This window comes from Phasianus colchicus, chromosome 28 (genome assembly GCF_987193195.1).
Source record: "Phasianus colchicus chromosome 28, bPhaCol1.hap1.1, whole genome shotgun sequence".
Classification (NCBI taxonomy): Eukaryota; Metazoa; Chordata; class Aves; order Galliformes; family Phasianidae; genus Phasianus; species Phasianus colchicus.
In genome coordinates this window covers 4,757,002-4,781,469 of record NC_143463.1, presented here as the reverse complement: position 1 = coordinate 4,781,469, position 24,468 = coordinate 4,757,002, and the positions used below count along the sequence as shown (strand labels likewise).

Below are 24,468 nucleotides of genomic sequence, written 5' to 3'. Positions count from 1 at the left end.
GGCACATTTTCAACCAGTTGCTCAGAGAAATAAAACACTGTTTGAATGACAGTAGATTAAAAAGTAAACAACCTCTGGTAATATAAAATATTATAATTACAGGTCATAATTTGAGACTGAAAAAAAATAATACTGATAGGACCAAAATCAGCAATGATGCTACAGATTTCAGAGTGAGTTGCACGCTTTGGATAAAGAAGCCCACAGCTTTTGGTGCCACTGCTGATGTTCACTGTTACATCTGTCTATGTTACGTCTTCTTGCAGCGTGATAAATAGGTCTTTATCTATTTGTACCCAAGTCCAGTAAAGAAGAAGATAAACAAGTACCAAACTCTTTCTGGTAGCATGCAGACACACTGTGCTGTGCCACAGCAACACCCCAGGCCTGATCCCAAATACCTGCAGCTACTGCAAAGCAGGCAGACTTGTTTCCTTATGGCACTGCATAGAAAAGATTCATTCAGATGCAATCAGCTCCTGCAGGAGCCACATCCATCCCTGACGCAGCAACAGGGGCTGCTGCTTCTGTAAAATAGCAGAGCCACAGATGCAGTCGTGGGATTTCTTTAGAGGTGTAAGGGCTCGACAGCTGGATTCGGATGGAACGGACTTGGGTTCTCTGTCATCGTCCTGCAGAGCCCCCAGAATGGGACCTCAAATTGTGCCTTAGAGATCAACGTCTGCTGGGGCTGAGGGTAAATCCCTCGTGTTCTGATTAAAAATATCTTAAGGCAACTGACACTCACCTTCAGTTTGATTGTTCCTTTATCTAAAACGAGAAAGAGAGACTGTGTTAATTCCCTCAGGAAAAGGTACTGCATATTATGCTGTAAAAGGGCCAGGATTTTTGAAATCTGAATCACACAAAGCCAACACTGACAGAATCTCTCCTGATTGCTGAATACTGCCATGTGTTCACCTTAGCATACGATGACCACGCACAAAAGCATCGCTCCCCTCAATTCAGTTAGCAACTGTCAGCCAATGCCAAGGAGAAAAAGGTGAGGCAGTTTGGGATCCCATACATAAAACACATCAGCACAAACAACTGGAAACACTTAGCAGCCAACAATGAACTCGATCCTACTTTGATTCCAGCTACGTTCTCACCCAAAGTAATTCATTAAGAGACACTGATGATCCCCCAAAGTAATTTCCAAGCTCAGAACAACAAGAACTCACCCAGAACAGTTCCATGGCCCCGTGACACAGTTTCTCCTTTCACAACCAACTGAATCTGGACCGTTGTCTCCTTGACAGCATTGAAGATGGTCACACTCACAGCTTCCTCAACACCGGACCGGAATACAGAAGGTGCAGCGATCAAATAGCCCCTATATATAAGAACAAGATTGGAAGTGGGAGGTCATTAAGAATAACAGGAGTGTGGTCTCACTTGTATGGCACTTACAGAGCCAACAAAAGGTGAAGGACAGACACAGGTCCCCAGAACTGCCCATCTGGGGCCAGGTCTCCAACCAGCACAGTCCCAGCCTGACGTAACTGGCATGAAAGGGGCACAGATTGCACACAGAAATGAACAGTTAAGTGAGTTACAGGGTTCAACCTTTCATATGTAAAGACACCGATGTTGTTGTATATAGAATATAGGACTGTTTATTGCATAGACCTAAATAAACTAAATATACAGTTAACTAATCATAAAGAGACCGAATGTCCTGATCGAGTAATTATACTACCCTGCAACTTTCCAACTCCAGCCAAGAGGAATTACCTTAAGAGGCACACAGTGTTAAAGCCACCCTAGCAGCCCCACCTGTAATACAATCTCTGTGTTTCTGAATGGAATCTGTACCATTCTTCTGTGATGAACAGTGCTGTGACACGAAGTTATCAAGTTAAAGTCATACAAAGTCAGAATCTTTGATGTGTTTGGCTATAAGCAACACATTTACGTTCTTTTCATGGCATGACGCCCTTCTGTTTGTTCATTTGTCCGGGTTTTGTTGGTTGTTCTCTCCCACCCAAAAGGACTTTTTAACAAGGCAGCTCCTCGTATGACACTTTAAGAGCAGCTTCTCAGCCCATGCCTTTCCACAATGCTGCAGGTCAGGCTGTTTCAGCCCATGATTAATTATCACTCGGGGTGAAGACGATGCTGTTTTACAGCCCCCTCAGTCATCTTCTATCAAATTCCAGCCCCGTGTCTCTCTCTCAGCAGGCCTCATTGCCATGGAGATCCCATTACCCGAAGGAAGTTCAGGTCTCTGCGGCACTCGGGTCACACTGTGTGGGGTATTTATGGACACAAAACCTTCTGGTCGCCAGGTTTGAAAACTCATCAGAACAACAATAAAAAATTACTACTAAGTCTGCAAGTTCCCGCTAAGGAAAACATCACTGATGTATTCAGACAGGGAAGGAGAGCACATCTGCATCCAGCACGGGGCGACCCGATGCAAACTGTCACATAAGCACAGCGCTGCGGTGCCATCTGCGAAGCACATGGATGCACATTGTTCTAAACCTCGGCAGCTCTTTCTGCAGCCCCAGCCCGCTGATACAGCCATGTAAGTCAGCACATAAACGGCATCCGAATACTAAATATTTTACTTGGCAGTTCAACAGTTAAGCTGACAGTGACTGGACAGAGCCCTTAAGCACGTTTGACTGAGGGCTCTGTCAGCTTACACCAGAACTTGGCAGGACAAGAAATACTTTCTAGCAAGCAAGTGAAAATGAGTTCTCCGTGGCACTCGGTTAATGCGGCCATTCACGATGCTGACGAGCCACAACGCACCCGGGATAAAGAACAAAGCAAACCTTCATCAAAGCGAACCCAAACGCTTGCAACAAAGCGGGGATTCCACTTCTAAAAGCCAAAAAAAAAAAACCACCAAACCCAACTTTCCCCGCAGAGAAACGCTCTGCCTCGGACGTCCCACAGCGGAGCGCTCCCCAACCTCCGGCAGCGCTACCTCCGGCACGGCCCGGATTCCTGAAATAACTGCTGCCAGATAAAAGCATCGCAGCCCCGCGCTGGAGGAGCTGCACACAGGTAGTTCTAAGGATAACTTCCCACCCCCCCTCCTTGCTGCTTTCGCACCGGCGAGTACAAACGTGCTGGCAGGGAGCGCCGCGGCACCCCGAGGCTTTGTTACGGCCGCAGCCGCCGCCGCCCGGAGCCCCTCGCTCTCCTTCCCCGCCGCCCTCCGAGACGCCGCGGCCGCGTTCCGGTCCGCCCCGACCCCCGCCGCCGGCCCGGTACTCACAGCCTGCCTCGGGGCTGCGCCGCGCTCAGGCCGCACAGGGTCAGCAGAACGCCCCAGGCGCAGCGGCGCTCCGCTCGGCGCATCACTGCTCCCGGAACGGCCCCGCGGCCGCGCCGCTCTCCGCCGCCGGAGCCTTTTGTTCCCGGGGCGCAGCCCTGCTGCTTCCGCGGCCGCCCCGCGCCGGGCTCGGCTCCCCGGTGCCTCTCTGTGGCCGCCGCCCCCGCCGCGTCCCCGCCCCCGGGCCGCCCCCTCCTGGCCCCGGTGCCCGCTCGGCTCCGGCCGCGGCTCTTTGTCTGCGGTTCCCCGCCCGCTCTGACAGCGCGCCGCGCCCCGCACCTCCGCCTCTCGGCCCGGCCCAGGTGCGCCGCCACGCGCGGTCCCGGCGGCCGCTGCTCCTCCTCCTCCTCCTCCTCTCCCCGCCGCAGCCGCTGCTCCTCTTCTGCCGAGCCCGGGCAGCGCCGCGAGGACGGCACCTGCACCACAGCCCTCACCTTCCTCCTCCGTCCCCGCGCGGTCTCAGCAGCCCGGCTCGGCTCGCTGCTCCGCTTCTATTAACGGAGCCTTTGGGCTCCGCCGAGCATCGCCGGAGATCCGCTGTCCGACTCCGTGCCCGCCGCCAGCACTGCCGCCGCTCCATCCTCCTCCGCCCGCAGGCCCCGACCCGTCCGCCTCCATCCCTCCATCCCAGCCCGGGGGGTTCTGACAGGACGGGGAGTTCGCACAGCGCCGGGCTGCGGCACAGCGCAGGGAAAAGCAGAGCGCCCGGCCCCTCATTCCTCGCTTTTCCTTCCAATTGTGCTTATTTTGTCGAAGACTTTACCCTATGCATCACTAGGGATCCGTCTCTACATACATCTCTTCGGCTGCTTAAGGGCAAAGCTGCTTTCGTGCGCAAAAGGTCACCCACAGAAGAAAGATCCTGCTCAGGAAAAATAACAAGGATTACAAAAAGGCACTGTGGGAGCTGCTGCTCTCGGCAGGAAGATGCACGAGCATGCATGGAGCCATGTCCAAACAGCAGCGGTTATTCAAGGTGACAAAATGAACACCACGACTCTGAGGGACAGCAGAAGCAGCACACACACCAAGGAGTTGTTCCTCCAGACAGCCCAGAATCAGACATGCTGCAACACAGCTCGGCTCTGCCCCAGCAATTAATGAAACCCTCAATGGAGGTGGTGGCGTGGATTTGGTTTTCCCCCCAGCACTGCAGACATGGCTTAAAGTACCAGGAAATCGGGGGAAAAAAAGCTATTTTTTGTAGGTTATTTATTTGAAACTCATTTTTATTTCTTCTAAATAAATAAATAAATCACTATACAGAGCCCAGCAATTTCTTCTTGTTCTGCAAAAGTAGAAATTTGGATCAAAAAAATCAACTTCATGTTTTCCCAAAGGCTCTTCTGGCTCCTAAAAAAAAGCACATCGAGTTGTTAAAGGTGCTAAGCTGCAAAATGGTTCTGAATATGTGATGTTGTTAGCAACATCATCACTGTCAACACCATTTCTGCATGTTAGCCTTTAAAAAAAGCACATCTCAGCTGAAGGCTCCATAGAGAACAGCTCAATGGTCCCATCAAACGGAGTGCAACCTCTGCAAGGCCCACTGCAGCTTTCAGGATTGGATGTGAGATAACAGCACAGCCAAGCCTGCTTGAAAAGTTTTAAAGAAACCTCCTATTTGAGCCCTTTTATTAAAGCATTAATTAATACATGCTAATCCTCAATCTCAGTTTGTCCACAAATACTGTTTTCAGACTCAGACTGGGGGTGGAGTAGAACAACTTATTTAATACAGTAAGGACATCCAAATTACACACTTACCAATTAATAAGAGGTCTTTAATGCTCGCCTTTGGAAGCGTTATTGTAGTTTTTAGAGCTGTTTTCCTATCTGCAGCTCATCTGTGGGAGGGGTTGTGGAATGCCCTGGAGCTGCTTGAAGCTTTTAGCATTATGTAAACCAGGTCCATTTTGCTCACTGCTGTCTGTTCAAGCACAAGCACTCCTCTCCTGCTCACTTCATCACTTATGCATCTTCAGTTGACAAACATCATTGTGAGAGCTACCAGGGGCCTCTTTTGTTGGTCTGAAATTGAAGACACGTCCAAGACAGCATGAAGTCAAACGAGGCCCTCCCAGCACATCTTTCCTCTAAGCACATAAAGCCTCTCCTCTGCTCTCCCCTTCCTCCAGGCTGTGTCACTGCACTTCCTATGGTGCTGTTCCTCTTGTTGTAGGACAGTGTGGTAACTGTGATGGTCATGGACAAGTGAGGCAGTTCTGTGATAACACATTCTGTTAAGTTGGGTTAATTAGTAAATAATTAGTAAATAAGACATCCACTCTCTTCACAAGCTTGCACTAGTACTGAATTAAGTGGGTTCCTTCCTTACTTCTTCACTCTCCTTCAGACTCACCAAAAAATATTTCCCAAGCAAACCAGCTGGGCTTTATGGGACACAACTTAATAGAAAGTATATTGAAGTGAGAACGTTTTTATTATGACAAACAGGACTGAAAGAGGCAAAGTTAAAATGAGACCATTTCAAACTCTTTTTCAGCATCCTCATCTTCTCAGCTACACCTTCAGAGCCCTGTGTGCCTCAGCTCTCCTGTCTGCAAAGCAGCAGCACTGGTGTGAGCCTCCCTCCTGAGGGTAGGATCTAACAGCAGCCTGGGGTCCTGTAATTAAAGGCAATAAAGAGGCAAAGTGAAAACAAAGCACCTCTGCTGCTTTTTGTGGTAAAGCAGTCCATCACTGACGTGCAGCAGCTCACCAATCCAAACAGTGATTTCATGAATAGCTCTGCTCAGATCAGGTAAGTTCCGAGTGTAATAGCATCCTGCTTTCAAGAACAGAATGATCACCACCCTTAATCACCACCCATCTGCACAGATGCACGAGTTGCTCTCTGCAGACTCACACCTGAGATCTGAGCTCTGTACAGTAAAAACTTACCACGAAGTGCCACTGAAACTCCTTCAGAATTGAAGGTTTTCACTTCAATATTTGCTGACTGGAGGAAATAAGGCCACTGCAGATTGCAAAGTCTTTTAATTCTGGAAGTACGTGCTATCCTGTAAATGGAGGTAGAATAAGTTTGGTCTGGAAAAAACAAACAAAAAAAAAGGCTTTAGTATCATTTCAAACTATTTAGTTACTGAAATGGAATTTTCTGTGCCTGCCAAAATGAGTCCTTTTCAGTGTGATGCAACAGGTGATGGAATTCCAGCAGCTGCCTCAGCCCACATCTGGGAACAGTTAGAAGCTTAAAGGAAGTTCTGTAAGCATTTCTTATGTATAAAACCGATTCATCAGGCACATCTATGGGCCATATTCAGCACCGCTCACACGGCGCATAGCTCAGATTTTTGTTTGGCTTACAAAAAAAGGAGCTCTGCTGCTCGGGACATTTGAGGAATCTCAGGCACTGGTCCAGGCTGAGGATGTGCAGGGGTTCGTGTGGCCGTGTGGTCAGAGAGGTGAGAAGAGACTGTATAGAAGGTGTGAATACGCTTCAAATCAGCTCCACCCTGATAAATAAACTGTGTGTAACACGAGAGAAGTATTCCTCAAACAGTGAGAGATCTCTGGCTGAAGGGAAACCCGAACCACCGGTCCCTTCCTCCCAAGGGAAAAACACATTTGTGTCAGTCCTTAAAAATTCAGTGACAAGAGAAAGGTTCTACCTTACTTTCACAGCACGATAAAAAAACCACAGCACCTTCTCTGTAAAAGCCATTTCTTGTTCTCCCTTTTCCTCCTGCACCTGCACCAGCCCCTCAGTAGCCAAGCATAGAAGACTGCAGAAAATGAGGACAAGCCCAAATGCAATAGCATGAATGTGGAAACAAAGGAAAGAATCTCTAGAAGCTCCCCTTACTTCCACTGCCAACCCTTAAATGAGGGCTGGGAAGGGGGGCATCCTGGTTACAGCCCCTCCAGTCACTCAGCTGCATTGCATTGCATTGCATTGCATTGCACTGCACTGCACTGCACTGCACCTGAGCTCCCCTGGGCTGGCCCTGCCCTCCCACCAGGTGCTTCAGTCTCAGCATTTCTGCTACAGAGGGTAAGGTATTCTTACAGAAACCGCAGATATACACAGAAATGCTTTCACAGGAATATTCTAAGAGAAACTGATTTGAAACTATTCTGCAGAGCAAGTCCTCCATCCTTGTACCTGCTTGAGAGGCCACACACAAGTACAGAGGAAGGACCAATCTGAAATTATTTCTGTGGATTGAGCAGGAACGCTCTCACAATCACTGTAGAAGCTCTTAATTGGTGTAATTGGTGTGGCTCAGTGGTGCAGTTCAGAGCTGTTAGATCTTCTGCCTCTGCAGAACACTTTTCACATCCTGGCAATGGCAGTCTGGCCAGAAATCTGTTTATCACGTTCAGGATGAGCTCCCGGATCTCCAACAAAGTGCTATTTACTCTAAGGCAGGGCAGTTTGCAGTAACCATGCAAGTTCTCATCAGCCTAAAATGCAGAAACATCTGCTGGGGTCATGAGATACTTATTTGCTGTTGATGAGCAAAGAATCAGCTCCATTTGCAGCTGGCACAAACAAAGGATTGTAGGGCTGAGGAGACAAACGGCCCTCAATTATCTCCGAGCTGCATCTCCACTGCAGCACAATGGCAAAAAGGGGTGATTCCTTATGCTGACCCTTGGTGACCTTATCACAGGACAGGAATGACAACAAAAAACGCTCTATCAGAGCCTTCCTGAGCTGCAGGTTGACACAACCAGGACAGAACTCACCCAGAAATACCACAGCCCAGGCCAGCAGTCTGTGCAGTGCAAAGCTGGCTTAGGATGATCTTCACCTCGTACACATTAGAACGCAATTTTGCAGAGGATAAATGCTTACATCTCCATCATGCACCCCCACTCTGTCTCCCACAAGCTCTCAGACCTCCTTGGCTTGTTACACAATTATTTTCAGCTTTTAGAAGAGAAAAATGCCCCAAACCTTATGTATACACACACAGACACACAGACACAAAGCCTTGGGACAAGCTGCTGTTAACAATTGGAAACGTTAACTTCTGGTCCAAAAGATGAACACACAGGAATTAAGTACTCCAAAAATTTAAATAGAAGTAAATTGGCATTGAAACAATACTATAAAACTGGGCACCGCTATTTCCAGGTGCAGCAGTAAGAAGGGGTCAATAAGATGAAGGAAAAGAGCCCAGGACTTCAGGCAGACTCAGAGCACGCGATGCTGTCAGAACATCGGTGGGAAAAACAAAGGCAGCAGTTCAGATCTGCTCAGCTCCTGCAGTTGTTTGGATTTACACTGTTTTGTACGACAGGATGCAGTGCCTGTAGCTGTTCTGTGTTGGAGGAACCTGAAAGACTTCTTGGTTCTTCAGAGAGTCAAAACAGAATCAATCAGAGCCAATATTCCATTCAATCAGTCCAAAATGACAATCTCATTCTGAAGAGGTGTGCTGCTTTGTCTGATTTGTTCCACTACTGGTACAAAGCTTCACACAAGCGTTCAGCTTAGGAAAGAATGGCCGTTACACCGATGCCTGTGATTGCTCCGCACATCTCGTGCTCCTCGCTGCTCTGTGCAGACTGCCGGCCTTCAGCTCTGGGTTCCTGGGCTTCTTGTGCGGATCACGACTGCCACCTGCAGCAGCAAGGAAGTACTTCCCTAGGATTTAGAGCTTTTTAATTGCCGTCACAGCCAGAACCTTTCCTCCCCCACCCTCCTCCAGGGTGAACACAGCAGCATTCCATCTCACTGAACGTCATACAGATATTCTACATTTCCATAGCTTAGAAATGATGAGAGGGAGAAAATCCAGAAGGCAGCTGAAACTCTGCATAAGGCTTCTTTCACCCAAAGGATAAACGGCTGAGTGAAGGGGTGTACCCACACTGCAGTCACAGCGTGCACACAATATTCTTCAGATGGAAACTGTCCCTGAAATCCACCACTTAAAAGTGGTAGAAAGTCACTTAACTGAAGATGAAAGGTTTAAATTAAAAGTATGTCTTATATATATATATATATATATATATATTTTAAGATAAGCAATGAAGTCTATCATCAATAAATTCTAGGACAGTCATTCTGCCTTGTGATGGTGCAGAAATAAAACTGAGACCTGATTAACTTTATTATTCCATCCATGCCCCCTCAGAATTAAGGAGATCCCTCCTAACTTTCTGAGTCCTGCAACGAAGTTACAACACACAGGTTAAAGGCTCGAGGACACGCAGCCTAGCATTTATTCACAGCTAGGGAAAACTGCAGTTTGACCAGAGGTGTTATCACCCAGGGCCCTTTTTACTGAGCTCTGCACCCACCAAAGCAACTGCTGGCCTACAACTAACCTGAGCTGCCCGTTCAAAGTTCCCCACCCAGTGGTGAAGGTTGCAGGTGCAGTTTGCCTTCCTGTACAGGGATATGATCCTGTAAGCCAGGTGGAAACAAAAGCTTCCTTAGGAGATCAATGAAGATTTTCAAACACGATGGCTCCTAATACAGCAGTGAAAACATAGTCTTTGTTTTAAAATATAGATCTAAAGTACTTCAAGAGAAAGCATCAATACAAAAGCATGTTTTAGTAATTTATTTACAAAACAATTAGGCAACAATATACCAAAACTCCACTAGTTACAAGCAACCCATCTCCATTTCAGCCTCATTCTTTGCTACCCACACTGCTTTTCCTCTTGAAAAATCCAGATATAAGGGGCAATTAAGAGTTCCTCCAGAAGCTGTTCACCAAGTGATTAATGATCATGCTGTGCATTCCTCCTGGTTCTCCTAACTAGATAAAAAAAAAAAATGTACAGTACAACACACACAGTTCCACATCTTTCTCTTGATAAGTGGCTGTAAGGAACACTACTTTGGGAAGAGTTGCAAACCAGTGCACTTGAAGCCAGATGCAAGAAAGTAAAATGAGTTTAAGGATACATTGTTCACGTTTGCTAAGAATAACATTTAATTTAACTTTCAATATTGCCAAGGCAGCAAGTGATGATAAAGGCGTCACAGAAACGGCTGTTAAAAAAAGTCTCCTTACAGGTAAGCAGAAGAAAATTCCATTTTTATATCAGTCACACACGCAGCCGGTTTCATATTCTGGTGTAACTGGAAAGCTGGATGTATTGTATGTCCATAAGTAAAGCAAGGATACAGAACAAATCAGAGACAATAAACAAAAAAATACAGACACTGATTTAGTACCCACCCATCAGTAACAAACAAAAATAAAACACACAAATCACAGACACTCAGTTGAAGTACCAGTGTTTCACAACATCTACTCCATGATTGTCTTCACATATTCTTTGATTATGCAGTGAAACTTCTTTACTAGCTTCATACGACAGGTTCTGCACTTGTGCGAAGCTCCTGGAACAAATTAAGCAGGTGAAGTCAGTTGCTGTGGAGGATAACTTGGAATAAATCACACAGGGTATGCACGTGGAGATTCACAGCTTCCCTACAGTGTCAGAAAGCAGCACACTGCAGTAGTCCACTAAGATCACACAGACAAACAAAACAACTCTTTCCTTTATAGGTAGGGTAGAGACAGAAACAAAGATGCCTGCAATTTAGCAGGACTATTCCCTCAATTAATCCTCCAATATCCATTCTGGATACAAAGGGTGAGATCTATACGTTTTTCTCTGAACATACAGTGAGTTATCACACTGTTGTAAATACCTTTGAAGTTCTTTCTCCAGTTTTTGAAACACCTCTTCAGTACCTTGCAGTTCACTGAATGCTTCTGCACTTTCTTCTGAGGAGTCTGGCATAACTTCTGCCAGAAGATCCTGTGTGACAGTCAACTGCTTTTGGAGTTTGTCTACAATATAAGAGATGTTAAAAACATTTTTTTTTTTTAAATGCATACAGTGGCATTAATAATACAAGGTTATGTAATAGCTACAGTAAGGAGGAACAAGTGAACAACAAACTATTGCTTGTTAAGCCATTAGAAAATCAGAAAAGCCAAGTTACTTTTAGCTACAGAGAGTAACAGCAACAACTCTATTTCTGCTATTTTAATTTGCTAATCAAGCTCATTCACAGCACCTCACAGAATTTTACCTGACACAGATGCAAGTGAAAAAAGTCAAGCTTTAAACCCCCAAAATTCCATAACAAATTGCATATTGGAAAGTACCACCAACTTGAAATTTAACCTAGCCTTTTCTTTAGCATTCACAAAGCAAAAACACATGTCTTATATATTTCAAAACCTCTTATAAGAATTTTATGTTTTTTCAATAAAATCTTTCCATTTGATTTGAAGTATAAACAATGATAAAATTCTACAGGAAGCACAAGTGAGTCTGTCCATAGGACCATGCCCTTCAAACAGAAACAAAAAGACACCACTGTATTTCTACAACTTTCAACTTGCTTACACATTAGGAAGAGCAAGCAAGGAAGAATGGAATTAATACAGTTAAAAAATAAAATAAAGGTTTATATAGACTGTCCTAATTCTAGAAAGTTCATTTTCTCCCAAAAATATGATAAGAAAAAAGTTTGACAGCAGTTTAATGGTTAGATGGAGACAGTGATTACTCATATCAAAGCACATGACAAATGTTGCAGCCCAGTGTCCAGACAAACTCTATGAATGGCACTCAAAACTGCTACAGTGACCACAAGCAGGTCTAGAAAACAAGATAACAAGTCTGGCATATAGAAACACTTATTTCTGAAACTATATTTCAAATATAATTTTCATACCTAGGTACGTTGGCATGTCTCCCTCTATGTGAATGTTCTTAATGGGTAATTTATGCCTAGTGGCATCGAGAGCAACTGCAAAGCTCTTATACTGCTCTTTAAACTGTTCAAGAAGAGGAACAAGAGGAGAAAGTACTTCCATCTGAAAAGGACATGATGAATCAACACTTCTTCACAAAGCAGCCATTTTGTACATACATAAAAGCAAGCATATGTTCAGTTTCGCCAATCAGTTGTTCAAAACATCCCACCCTTCTAATTTGATGCAACAAAACTAAGAAAACACTGAGAAAATATGGAGGCTTTAGCTTCTAAAGATGACCTATCAAGAAAATCATTAGAAGTTTGTCTTCTTACAACTAGGTCAGAACTATTACTGTCTAACATAGAAAAGTAAGTGACAGAAGATGTTCTCTACTCATTTAAGGGTGAGCATCTCTGCTCCAGTCATAACATCCTGCAGTTACAAAATCCAATCTGGTTTTAAGATGTTTACAGTCAACGCACAGGAGATGTAAACTGCTCTGGCAACTCGTGCTGCTGCTCCTTGCCTAACAGCAATAACTTCTCCTTCCTGCCTCCATCAGGGAGGGTCAAAAAAGTGACAAAGGCATTTGTTTAGACTACTAGAGAGCACAACACGCTACAGCAGGAAGTAGATGTTTACAGATGCATAAAACTGTGCCTCAGCAGGCCACAAAAGCATAGAAATCATCTTTGAGAAAGGACTACTAGATTATTACACTCAAACAATCCAGTAGCTATTAGTACATTATTAACAATGTAACAGATTGTTTAAACAGAAGAATGAACTGTAATAAAGCCTACCTGTTTTACAAGCTCCTCATCAAGCTTTTCCTCTCTCTCTCTGAGCAGAATTTCACGCTTCAACTCATGGAGCTTCTCCTGTTCTCTCTCTTTTTCTTCACACAACATTAACAAGTTTTCTTCTGCTTCTTGCTCAAGCTGAGCAACATCCTTCCTCTGCTGTTACATCCAAAAGACATCCATAACTAAAGTAACTTACATTATCTGAAGCAACAAATATAAGTCTAGTACACTTAAGTTGAAGTCTTCTCTCCCTTTTCTCTACTAACACCTAATTAACATTTTTTGTAAAGGAAAACTACACTTGCATACTACTGAGTGAAAAAAGAACAAAATCACTGCTACAGCCTTGAATTCCTAACATTTACCCCTGTTTCCCTGGAACTTCAGTATGTCCCTGCTTCATGAAGAACCAGCACCAACTTAGTAAACTGGCACAGAAGTCACTCCAAGAGTTTTCAAGGCACATCCATCACACAGTTTTAGAGCACATAGTTTAGAACACATAAAACCATAACAATCTGACTTTCATGGATCAGAATACATACAACTTGATATCAAACAGTTGTTTAATTTCTTTTTAAGCTGAAACACCACACACTTGACTCACCTTCACTGTTAGGTAAGTTAAAATCAGCTCCTGAGATCTTAGCTCCGTCCCCACAGCATCAGGATTGTTTTTCTTGCAGAAAAAAGAAAAAAAGAAAATTCTGGATCAGTTGTGGTATTTAAACAGTTACATTTTCAGGATGCAAATAAATTACTGAAAGTCCAGTTTGTGGCCAGAATCAGCATTATCATCAGCAAGTCACCTAGATGAATATTAACTAAATGTATGTTCTTTGATCATCCAATCTTCATACTGTTCTCAGCAGATATCCAAAACACCAAAAGAGAACCTGAAGATTTAGCATTGAGTGAGATTAGGTAGAATTAATTTTCTGACAAAAAATGGTTGGGAAATATTTAAAGGTAACGTGATATAATTAAAATGGAGCATAAAAAGAATTAGCCTGAAGAGATGCTACAAATGGAGCAAGTTTTTTTTTACTGCAGCGAGCTCTGGTAAAACTTTGAGACTTACACCCAATGAACAAAACAAACGTTTCAAGCAGTACAGCAGAGCTCTCATTTGGCTACTGCCCTAAGGCTTTAGAGCAGCCCAGAAACCTGAACGGTTATTACCAACATTAGAGAAACAGAAAATTATCATTTCACATATTCCAAAATAAAGATGCTTAACAAATGGAAGCAGTGAGACTCACCAGTTTCTGGTTTTTTACATGTGCCTCTTTATCTGTTTTGCAAGAAGCTTTTGAGCTTGCAGATTTCTGGAGGAGAGTTTTATCTGTGTCATAAGAGAAAAGTTATTACCAATACATGGAGGTAGGTCAACAGACATCAGATTCTGCAAAGGCACTAAGAATTTAAAGATAGTATATCTACCAGTGTTCTTTACTGTGCTAATTTTTATTGAGATCATGAGATAACGTGGATAACACAAGTATTTAACTTCAGGTAACAGTTACAGATAGATGTGGTATAATTCTCAGAAGGGCTCCTTATCTAATGTTCCTTACAAAGGCCTGATGTTACTTTGTTCTTTAATATTTGATCCTAAACTCTAAAGGAAAAAAGAAGAGCACACCCAAAAGATACCAAAAAGTAAGAGATTAACTCTTACTCAACTCTGAATACTTAAAGTTTTTAAAGTCTCTAAATAAACTTTAAAAATAAACATTTAATAACATCTTTTGGCAAATATAGTGGAAATCTATAATCAAGTTAATAGATGTATATTCAAAATAATAAAATAAGAAATTAAATATGAATGGAGGTTTACCATTAATAGCTGAAAGATCAAGGTCTGGTCGAGTAATTTTATCTCCATCTAATAAAGTGGATTGTAGGTCACCTTTCTCAAAACTATTCTGATTTAACAAGCCAGAGGCAACACCTGTAGAAAGAAGCTGTTGTCAAACTAAAAGAATTAAAGCAGATACTGTACAAGCTCTCATCTCTATGCTTTTGAATGGGAACTGTTGAGTCACAGCCTGACTGAACACCTGGGGAAAGGACCTGGTCAGCCCTGTGGGCACAGGTGAAGGCAGTTCAGCTGTGAGACAGGAAGGGTGGAGCCTGGCTGCACCTCTCTTAAAGCCCAGTGAAGGGCTGACTGGCCCTGGGGAAGGATTTCTTCCTGGAGATTCCTCCTTAGTGAGGTTCTTGTCAACCCAGAATCTTCTGATATGGTGAGCATTCTTCCTTCATGGCACCCTTCTATCACACTGGTCCTTCTGTCGTCACACCTCTATGGTAACATCTGTCCCATCGTATTCACCTGTTCAATTGCTGCAGCTCTTAATAGTATGGGGCAAGCTTCTCACATTCACTTGATACGCACCAGCTGTGTACTCACTAACTTACCCAGATAAAGTAGTTCAGAATTTTATCCTAAACATTCCCAGATCAGTATTTTATGATAACATCCAGACAGGAGATTGCATCCCACAGCATAATCCTACACATTAATTCCCCTAGAGATCGCAGCGATGTAAGTAATATAAGCATCACCTTACCAGGTGCTTCTAAAGTTGTTAAGAGCTACAGACGCTGGAAAAACATCGAGAAAACGACAGAATTCAAAATCCTGATAAGACTTACCAGGAGTTTCAGGCTTCTGAGCGAGCGCTCGTCTCGCTTTAGCTGTGGAAGGTGCACTGGAAGTCGATGACGAAAGGGATTTTGTTGAAGCGCTCTGACGACCAAAAAGCAGACAGGAGTGAACGCGGGCCGAAGCCGCGTTCAGCCCCGAAGCCGCGCTCCAACGCCGGCCATCCCCGCGCCAGTACCACCGCACAGCGCCTCGCTCCCAATTCCGCGAGCCCCGAGCGCCGCGTACCTTACTGGAATCTTTCTTCTCGTACTGCAGGTAGCGGGATTTCACGATTCTTCCCCCTGAAAGAGCACAGAGCGCTCAGCCGGGGCCGCGCCTCAGCCGGGAGTTCAGGGCCCGCTCACCTCACCCCGCCGCTACCTTTCCGCGTGATCTGGGACTTTTCTCCGTCCGCCAAGGCGGACATTCTTCTAAAAGAGAGCAGGGGGTGACGGCAGGAGAGACGAGCGGCTGCGGATCGCCCCGCGCTGCCCGCCGCGGCCGCCAACGCGTTCGAACCGCGCGCAGGCGCAGCGCCGCCCCACGCGGAGGGGATCGAGGCGCTGAGCGCCCCCTGGCGGCGCGGAGGATCGCAGCGGATCCCCGCGGCCGGTCTCGGCTCTGCGCCCTCGGGGCTTCGGGACGGGATGCCGCCCACCCGGGCTGCGCTTATAGAGGAGAGCTTCGCCGACCTCAGCGTTAGCCCGCCACAAGCAGGGAGGACCCTACGCAGGCTGTGAGTGATTCCCTTTCCCTCAGCCGAAGTTCCCGCTGGGGCAGCCCAAGCCCGCAAGAAGGATCTGTGCGGCCCCAGCGCTGCAGAAAGCCGCCCGGGGAAGGCGGTGAGCGCAGCAGTGTCGTGAGGCGGGTTCTTAGGGTTCTGGGGTTTTGAGGAATCCGCACACTCCCGTTTCTCGCCGCAGGGCCCCGCCTTAGAAAGCACCTGGCTCCCCACGAACACCCGCTCCCGGGAGCCGCGGGCGAAGGCGGGAGAGCCGCCCACCAACGCGGCCCGCAGCGCCTCGCACAGCGCCGCCGCCAGGGGGCGGTGGGGTGAGGAGCGGGTGGGGAGCATGCGCAGTGCGCGTGCGGCGCTGAATGGGCGCCGCCCTGCCTCCCTCCACCCGGAAGCGGCTGAGCGGCGGCTCCGCGGGGCCTGCGGCGGGCGGCGGCGGCGCCGGGCGCGGCGCTTCAACACGGCGCCGGAGGTAAAGCGGAGCGCGGTGCTCGACTTTCTTTTCCTTTCCTCCGTGAAGGGGCGAGCTTCGTAGCGGCGGCGCCTCAGAGCGACCTCACCTCGCGCTGAAGGGGGAGCGGGGCTGCCGGCCGGGGCGGCGGGGCTCTGTGGGGCTCTGTGGGGCGGGGGTCGCTGTGCGCGTCCGCTGTTCCCGCGCGCCGCCCGGTGCCGCCGCCGCCTCAGCTTCGCTCTCCCCGTTCCTCCGGCTGTGTGAGCAGCCCGCAGCGTTCCGTGTGAACACCTCCGCCTTCGCGCTGAGTGCTTTCTCGTTACTTTCGGGCTGCGTGTGACAACGTCGCGGTTGCTGCCGTGCTTTATCGCGCCTCTGCGGCAGCGCCGGCTCCTCCTGCCGGCTCTGCCTGTGGAAGCGGAGCGGCTGCGGGCGGCCGAATGCAGCACAGCACCGTCCTGACCGCTACAGCAAAGTGCTGCCGTGGGATGATGTCCCGGTGCCGGCGTTAAACCTGTTCTCTATTCCTCTGTAAGTGTTTTTGCACGGTTTATGAGCGTTTGCTTTGCGGAAGGTGAGAGGTGCTTTGTACCCAAACGAGTTGGGGACTCCTCGGTTTTTGCCTTCTGGAAATGAGCAGCTGGGGATGGTCTCAGGCTGCTGGCGGATGGAATTCACCTTTCAGAGTCATCGGGATCCTCCCACGTTGCTCCTAGGGGTGGACGGGTATCGGTTTGTCTACCGAGCTGTTTGCTAATAGGACCTTGTGATGCATAATGAGGAGATCTCTGATTTCAGACCTGTCAGCCACAACACAAATGACGGAAGTGTTTGCCCTGGAGTCACAGTGTGAGGTAACCCCACACTGCTCTGCTCCCTGGTGCTGTACCTGCCAAACTTTAGGAAGTCTCCAGTGTCACTGATCGGAATCCTGACAGGAACAGAAGTTGTTTTTCTTAAATTAAATACATGGAGAGCTTTTAAGACATAGATACATTAATCATAGTTTCAAGATTCACTGTAGTGCTTTTCTGAAGAGTTAGGATTGGATGTTTTGGTCTTTAAACATCAAGAGCAATGAGCTTCTTTACCTTCTCCACCTTTGAAGTCTTACAACATCTCTGTCTTTCTGGGCCATTTCCTTTAGCAGAAACGTTAACATACATTAAACTTGAGAACTTGTGATGGAACAATTTCTGTGCAACCACTGAGCCACTGTGGGCGTTTTGCCTTTTTCTTTTTTATTAGCAATTGAATGCTATTGATTGTGCAGTGATGGGGCACCAGGCTGCAATGGACAGCCCAATCAGGGTGGGAGAGTCATGAGCCTGTGTTTTTCTGTGCAACCTAAAACGTCTGTAGAACTGAATAATTCAGGAAGAGTAAACACAGCTGATGAAAAATTTAAGTGAGGTTCACCTAGTAAGTAATGCTTTGTACAGACTGTTTTCTGACAAATGATGATTCAAACATCAGAATTTTTGAGTAATCCCCTGAATAACTCTTTGACTCACATGCACGTAGTTCAGTATTGCTTCTGAATACAGTCGTTCCGTAGCTGGATGGCCATGGGGGGAGGCCGTGTGGCCACAAGATTTTCCTTTAAAATGGAGAAATTCCTGCAACGTGCAACAGGATCAGCTATCATAGCGGTCATGGAAGAGTGAGAAAATGATTCAGCAAGGAGTCCATGCTTCAGAACTTCTGGAGTTTGAAATTTTTAGACCGCAGGGGTTCATTAAGTCACATTTTTAAGAAATGAGCCATTCTCATCCTGCTTTCCCTCTGATTTTTGAATTATTATTTTGTCCACTGCAATCAGATTTTATTGAAACAACATTTTCTAATGTGGTTAAATAGGATGCATGTTTTTCAGGTAGTTTCTTGGTGCATCAATGGGCTTATGTGTGGCTGGTAGTTGCTTTGGATGGCCTTTATTGTTGTGTGTGATACTGTGTTACTAAGTGAAGCTTGATGCAGATCCTGGTGAAACTTGTTCTCCTTTGAAGACCGGCAGTGTTTAACAACAGAAGCATCTTAAAAACTGTTCTTGACTCACTGGTGAGTCAGTACTTTTTTTTCTCAATTCACGCAAAAGTTCAGTTTAAAGTTTCTTAAGAGAATTTGTTATTGGTGTGATTGCAGCATTAGACCTGTAAGGTGTTTTCTCTTGCTGTTGAAAGCTGTGGCACTATGAAGGATGGCGGTGAGATGACTACAAAAGATGATGAGAGTGGTCTGAATTTCTTTTTACTCACATCTGCTAACGCATGCAGTTGTACCTTTGTTCCTTCTGTTCTTAACAGGGACAAATTTTTGTTTCCTCTGACTCATACTGAAGTGTTCATCTGTAAGCTATGACACCACACTGTTTGTGAGGTAATAACATGTTATAGACTCTTAATGTCACTGTAATCCTGATAAGGTATCCTTGTCTTGAGGTTACATTGTGTGTCTGAGTCACTTGGAGGAAGCAGAGGCTGCATCTTAGGTGACCTGTGGGCACAGATTGGGATCAGGGTCTGGAGGGCCAGAGGGAGCAGCAAGAAGGTAACTGGGAAGGAACTGCCTGCAATGAAGGTCATTTCTTTGACTTTTTCCTGTATTACACTGTGCTACTTGCACTGCAATCCAGCTTCTGCTTTGTTAGGCAGCCTCTGGCAAACATTAACTTCTCTAGCAGGGTTGGTTGCAAAAAGTAGTAAGAAATGTGTTGCAAATTTGCATGTTCCACTCAAAATACTCTTTTTGGAGTAGAAAAGAAGAACTTGCAATTAAGAAAAGCCCAGGATCTTATTATTTAGTTCAAGAGAATTTTACATAGCCAAGAGAAATACTGAAGTGTTACTATTATGCAGAACAACTTTCAAGTAAATCTAGAGGAGTCTGGAATGTTTAGAAAGAAATTAATTTGCTCAATAACAGTATCTGTATGTTCTTGTGATGTGGTGAGACAAGTTGAGGCCTTTGCCTTACCTATAAAGCACTGTAGCACTGTTGGTTCTGGAAATTCTGGGCTGTCTCTGCAGCCTTTTGTCTTGCTGTGGAAGTTCCTTGCTTTGGAAACTAGAGGTAAGTAACAGCTGAGTGTTTTTGGGATGGCTCAGTGTTTTTGGTTGATCAGAAGGAAGGGGCTCTTTTTGGGACAGCATTTGGCAAACATGGTGTTCATGGGTTGTAGAGCTCAGGTACTTGTGATGTGTTTCTACTTTTGTGTTGGAAAATAAGTGCTGAGCAGTGTGAGGAGCTTGAATCTTTCAGATTGAGGAATGCAGCATGGAAATGTACGTGAAAATTTGAAGAAGTAGAATATTATAAAGTTCACCCTCAACAATTTTGCTGTAATGGTAGCTTTCCCTTTTTAGCTTTGCTATGATTCATTGACTAAACATGTGCCTTCAAATTATGGCCTTATTTAAACTAAACAGATACCCTGCACTGATCGGGGCCAAGTTCTTTTCTAGAATTTTACTGCATTATTAAATGGGCAATGTTGGTTTTGATGCATATTAGGAACATTAATTAGTTCAATAGAGACTTAACATTTAGAAAATGGCTTCATAAATATCATAGAGAATTTGACTATTTTCTTTTCCTATTAATGTTGTTTGAGGTCGGGGAAGGAAAATTACAGATCAGTGATAGATTGCATGGATTGTATGTTTCTTTCATGCAGTACTGAAGTGGGTACCTGAAATGTTGCCCTATCTGGCGATCTAAGTGGCAGGTATAAGCAATCCTACAGCAACAGATTAAACAGTTTGGCCTCACTTTCAGTTAGATTATTGTTTGGTAAACCCAGTGGTTTTTTGGTTTGTCTTCTAAGCAAGTGAAAGTGCTAATTTAATAGATAATATAGAAATAAATATAGCTTTGTACTGTTTTATGTTGTTTTTCTGCTAGTGCTGTTAACAGACCATTTGTAGGTTTGAGTACAGGAGGCAGTAGAGGGAAAGGAGCGAAATCCTGAGGACTGGTTTTGGGTTGCATAGATGTGCTTCCATTTCTGTGGCATACTGGAGTTTCCCTGCTGGGACAGCTGGGTAAAGTGGCTGTAGTTGGTATCTCACATTGGTCTCATTACTCAAGAGCTCCCAGTTCTCTTCTGTCATGTTTGAAACAAGTACCACTACATTGTGTGTATGTCATGCTGGGATAACAAAACCACTGTTTCAAGGGTACAGATCATGCATCACTGTATCTTTTAACATACTAATCCCTTGCAGGTGATGCCCCACTCATATTGAAGTAATACAGTCTAATGGTTTGAATAAAATATAAGAATTTCAGAAGCTTTGTACTTTAACTTTTCTTTTGACTTTTTGCCTTTCCCAGCTCGCCTAATTCTTCTCCTGTGTTATTTTTCACCATGCAGGTGCAAACATTTAATTGTTTTGCAGATGCTGACAGCTGTACTTAATTTTAATTGCTATGAAGGTACATTCTTGCACTACTAGAGGCTTGTGGAAAGTAAAACATTTTAAGGAAAACAGGAAGGACTCTGAATTGAAGTCTGAAAGTAGCTGATTTGCACGTAATGACAGTTTCTACCTCCTTGTTAACTTCTCTCACACACTGCTTTATTTCTTCTCATGCTTTGAAAAAGAGCTTCCTATAAGGAGCAGCACTGAGAGAAATTGAGGTAACTTTGCAGAACTTTACATCTCCTACAAATGGAACTCTGCAGTGAGGAGGCTGCGCTTTTCTGGAGTTTGCTCTCTTGCATGCTGGCCCATTTGGTTTCGTTATTACCTTACACTCTTGCATTTCTCCTTTTTCTTCCAGTGCTCTCTGCACCTGAATTCAGTCGTGTGCTTCCTTGATGAACCAAATTTCATAGAAGCAACGAGTATTTTGATTCCAGAACTAATCATTGTTCAGACCATTCAACATAAATGAGAGGGTGGTACTTAATCAACTTTAACATCTCTACAGCACATCTGTGCCTGGGGGCTGGCTGACTTTCTACAGAGGCCTTTAGCTGGCCTTGCCATTACTGGCAGTTAGGTTTCTGCAGTGCAGGGCAGCCTTCTGATAACACTTGTGTCTTCTGTTACACTCGGTTTGTCTAGCTTTGAATTCCAGCCCTGGGCTTTGGTAATAGTTGTGTCCTCGATGCTGATGAGTGTTATCAGACTCCAGTTCCCCATGCAAGGACTCAAATTGCTATCAGACTACAGTGTGTGTTTCTATTAGACAAAGCTTCTAGAGGATTTTGCTGTAAGGAGATGCTTTCTAACAGATTTTCTTGTTCTTTACAGCTTTTTAATAAAATCTTAGGTATATTCTAGCTGTGGTACTGGTTATGCACCTTCTTAGTCCAAAGGTAGCATGGCCACCTGACTAAATACTCGTTTGATGTGGGAATTATATTAACTGTTATGCTTGTTGTATGTAAGAAGCTCATGTTTAAATGATTACCCACTAGCTTTTCAAGCCTATTTTTGTTACTGCTTTTCAGGATAGCTCCTATTCTAACCCTCTGGTGGTGCTTGCTTGTTAGGGAAATCTGAAATGATGTCCCTGTAAACTGAGCTGGAGTTTGCTCGCTCCTGTCTTGCATCATTCATCCAGCTTTTTGGTTACCTACTGCCTTCTCAATCTCTGTGTGATATGTTTGTTATCACTAATTCTTTTTTCCTTTGTTTTCGCACCATGCTGAGAATATTTATTTTGATGGCAGGAATCCAACTTCACTAGAATCTCATAGTCTAGTTGCTTGGTGATCATCCATCCGTAATTGAATACTGGGGCTCCTCAGGTAGCTGACCTGCGTTCTGTTCATCTTGCTGGCTCCGTATGCTCTTTGCTTTTACGTTCTGGTTTGGTATATGAAGCGCTGTTTGTAGGAGGTCAGAGGTGCACCAAAGTCTGTCTGTTTTTGAGCAGTATGACCATCAGATTTGACATCTCTAAGAAAAATCACAAGTTAATTGAAAAGCAGCAGTTTTTCCTCAAACTTGTTTATAATTAATAGATGTTCTGATTCTTGATTAGAAGAATTTAAGTATCATGTGCTGTTTGTTTGTTTTTTTTTTCTGAAACACATTTAGTACGTTTTTAGTCAGGTAAGTTATGTAACAAAAAGAGACCTGATTAAAAGGAAAAAAGAGTAGTTGAGTGCTACTCTTCCTTAAGTGACTTGTAAAATTTTACTTTTTTCCTTAAATCCTCATCATCGGTACTGAGTGCATCTGCTCAAAGTCGCTGAGTGAAGCAGTCTCAAAGCTCAGTGTTGTTAGAAGCGAGCTCCCCATGTCTGGATTTCATATCTGATCATAAGAGGCACTGTTATGCTGATGGCCTTTCTGTTTACTGCTGATGTGACTGTGTGCTGAAATCATGCCTCAGCAAGTTCTTTCTGCTGTAGTTTAACTTCCAAAGTTCTTACAGGGTGATGGCTGGGGAAGCAGAACTTCCATTGAGTCGCCTGATTCAGAAATCTGTGTGTAGCATGATTGAGTTAAGGCCAACATCTGCACACTGCTTTGCCAGAAATCTCTCTTCTTCAGGATGAAGAGTCTTTCTCCTCCTGGTTTCTCAGTCTTACACACCTGAGCAGTCTGCCAGCTGTCACACTGTTGTTTGCTGTAATGTGCCAGGCCTGGGTTTTTCACTGTTGAGAAGAGAGGACATCTGTGTTCTGGTTTCCTCTTTAGAAAGTGTCATATGGGAGTCTTGAGCAATGCACCAAATTTGTATCCTGGTAGCTGATACAAGACAAAGTTAGCAGTGTCTGTCACTGTAGTCAGAGGTCAGCAGCTAGGTTCAGCTCTTCAGTGTAGGAAAAAATTGGTGCCGTAGCATACAGTGTGTCTAAAATTAGTTGGTGGGAGAAAAAAAAATTAGGGGGAAGTCTTCACAAGACTGTCCCCTTTGAACCATCCAGCTACTTTAAAAGAAAGATGGTCACTGTTCCTTTTTACTGTCTGTGTTCCAGATTCGTCTTCCCTTTGAGCAGCAGTCGGCAGTCTGCTTTGCATTAAGGTGTTTGAGTTTCTGTAGGTTAAATAAGCTTTTCACTTGTGTAACTTTTTCGGAGATACTTTAGACTTGTTATGTGCAGGTCAGGGATAAATAGCAAAAATGGAGAGGGGTTTTGGAGCTCACTGTTCCATCCTTGTGTCTGGTCTTGCAACAAGCTGTCCTTAATGAATGGAGAATTTAACAGGCAAGGAACCGTTCTCTGAGGGGTCATATAGCTTGAGCAGGGATGTGCTGTGGTTTGCCTTTCTTTGTGGCTTGCTCAGCCTTCCTTTTGATGAGTAGCCACTAAAAATGATCTATCTTGCATAACAGTGTCTTCTCAAAGCTTTCTATTCAGAGTTCCCTTAAAGCACCATTCTCTGCTCTGGGGCTGTTCATGAGGCAGAGCTATGTCATATGTTTCTCTGAAGTGATTCATTACTTGCAGTGGAAGTGGCAGCTAAATGCTTCCAGCTCTATTGATTTTAATTTGAAATGATTACTCTCTGTGGCCTTATGCAAGTTCCTGTGCAGTTGTTTAGTGGCAATATTCAGCAAGCAAGTGTATAGTTAAAATGCTTTTGTTCTTGGAACGAAAATTGAAATGGTGTTCTGGGTATGAAGACTGTTAAACAGTACATCGTTATCTCCTTTTGCTATACGTTGCTTTGCTTTAGCATTTTGTTAACTTAACAATGTAATCAAACCTAGCCCTGGTGATCTGGTACCAAATCGCAGCTGAGAGAAAAATCACTCCTCAGCAAAGGCACAGAACGTTAGTGACTATTCAGGCTTCCAGCTCTGGCAGTAAGGAGGAGGCTGACTTCTGTAGGTGGCTGAGGTTGATGTT

At 44.8% G+C, this 24,468-nt stretch overlaps 3 protein-coding genes and 1 long non-coding RNA gene across 19 annotated transcripts in view; 1 reads left to right on the top strand and 3 right to left on the bottom strand.

Annotated features, from left to right (window-relative positions):
* Positions 1–4,064, bottom strand: part of CPAMD8 (C3 and PZP like alpha-2-macroglobulin domain containing 8) — a 40,891-nt gene extending 36,827 nt beyond the window's left edge. Inside the window, exons 1-4 of the mRNA XM_090125833.1 lie at positions 4,056–4,064; positions 3,572–3,783; positions 1,185–1,336; positions 749–771 (exon numbers count right to left, since the gene is read on the bottom strand). Coding sequence (XP_089981959.1) covers positions 749–771; positions 1,185–1,336; positions 3,572–3,783; positions 4,056–4,064 — 396 coding nt within the window. The remainder of the gene's footprint in view (positions 1–748; positions 772–1,184; positions 1,337–3,571; positions 3,784–4,055) is intronic.
* A 495-nt stretch (positions 4,065–4,559) lies between these two features.
* Positions 4,560–7,606, bottom strand: LOC149914738 (uncharacterized). Of its 4 annotated transcripts, none has more exons than XR_016460332.1 (4): positions 6,400–7,606; positions 6,197–6,315; positions 5,060–5,919; positions 4,560–4,645 (listed from the first exon to the last, which is right to left on the bottom strand). It is a non-coding gene; the product is annotated as an uncharacterized LOC149914738 (long non-coding RNA). The 4 variants fall into 4 exon arrangements; XR_016460331.1 differs by having other exon boundaries at positions 6,197–6,343; positions 6,928–7,606; XR_016460333.1 differs by having other exon boundaries at positions 6,197–6,343; positions 6,933–7,606.
* A 2,216-nt stretch (positions 7,607–9,822) lies between these two features.
* HAUS8 (HAUS augmin like complex subunit 8) lies at positions 9,823–16,547 on the bottom strand. Of its 4 annotated transcripts, XM_031604024.2 has the most exons (10): positions 15,847–16,063; positions 15,712–15,767; positions 15,474–15,567; positions 14,653–14,766; positions 14,075–14,157; positions 13,420–13,491; positions 12,810–12,968; positions 11,982–12,123; positions 10,944–11,085; positions 9,823–10,628 (listed from the first exon to the last, which is right to left on the bottom strand). In XM_031604024.2, the coding sequence occupies exons 1-10, from the start codon at positions 15,890–15,892 to the stop codon at positions 10,508–10,510; spliced, it is 1,029 nt and encodes a 342-aa protein (XP_031459884.2). In that variant the 5' UTR covers positions 15,893–16,063; the 3' UTR covers positions 9,823–10,507. The 4 variants fall into 4 exon arrangements, with proteins under 4 accessions (XP_031459884.2, XP_031459883.2, XP_031459882.2 ...); XM_031604023.2 differs by having other exon boundaries at positions 11,982–12,084; positions 15,474–15,767; positions 15,847–16,547; XM_031604022.2 differs by having other exon boundaries at positions 12,810–12,965; positions 15,474–15,767; positions 15,847–16,546.
* The window catches only part of MYO9B (myosin IXB), a 40,709-nt gene continuing 32,305 nt past the window's right edge, over positions 16,065–24,468 (top strand). For 7 of the 10 annotated variants that reach the window (XM_031604012.2, XM_031604011.2, XM_031604010.2 and 4 more), the window contains exon 1: positions 16,569–16,673. The gene's annotated coding sequence lies outside the window, so the exon portion shown is untranslated. Of the gene's footprint in view, positions 16,308–16,568; positions 16,674–16,858; positions 17,184–24,468 lie in introns of those variants that run through there. The other 3 variants (XM_031604007.2, XM_090125935.1, XM_090125936.1) reach the window with 3 other exon arrangements.

Bases quoted from the DNA above. Each gene is read 5' to 3' on its own strand.
- HAUS8 (XM_031604021.2), bottom strand. From the start codon at position 16,540: ATGCTCCCCACCCGCTCCTCACCCCACCGCCCCCTGGCGGCGGCGCTG. The intron at 14,767-15,473 runs GTAAGTCTTATC...TTCTTTCTACAG, and splicing joins TCAGAAGCCTGAAACTCCTG to GTGTTGCCTCTGGCTTGTTA. The intron at 14,158-14,652 runs GTAAACCTCCAT...CTTATGACACAG, and splicing joins TGATCTTTCAGCTATTAATG to ATAAAACTCTCCTCCAGAAA.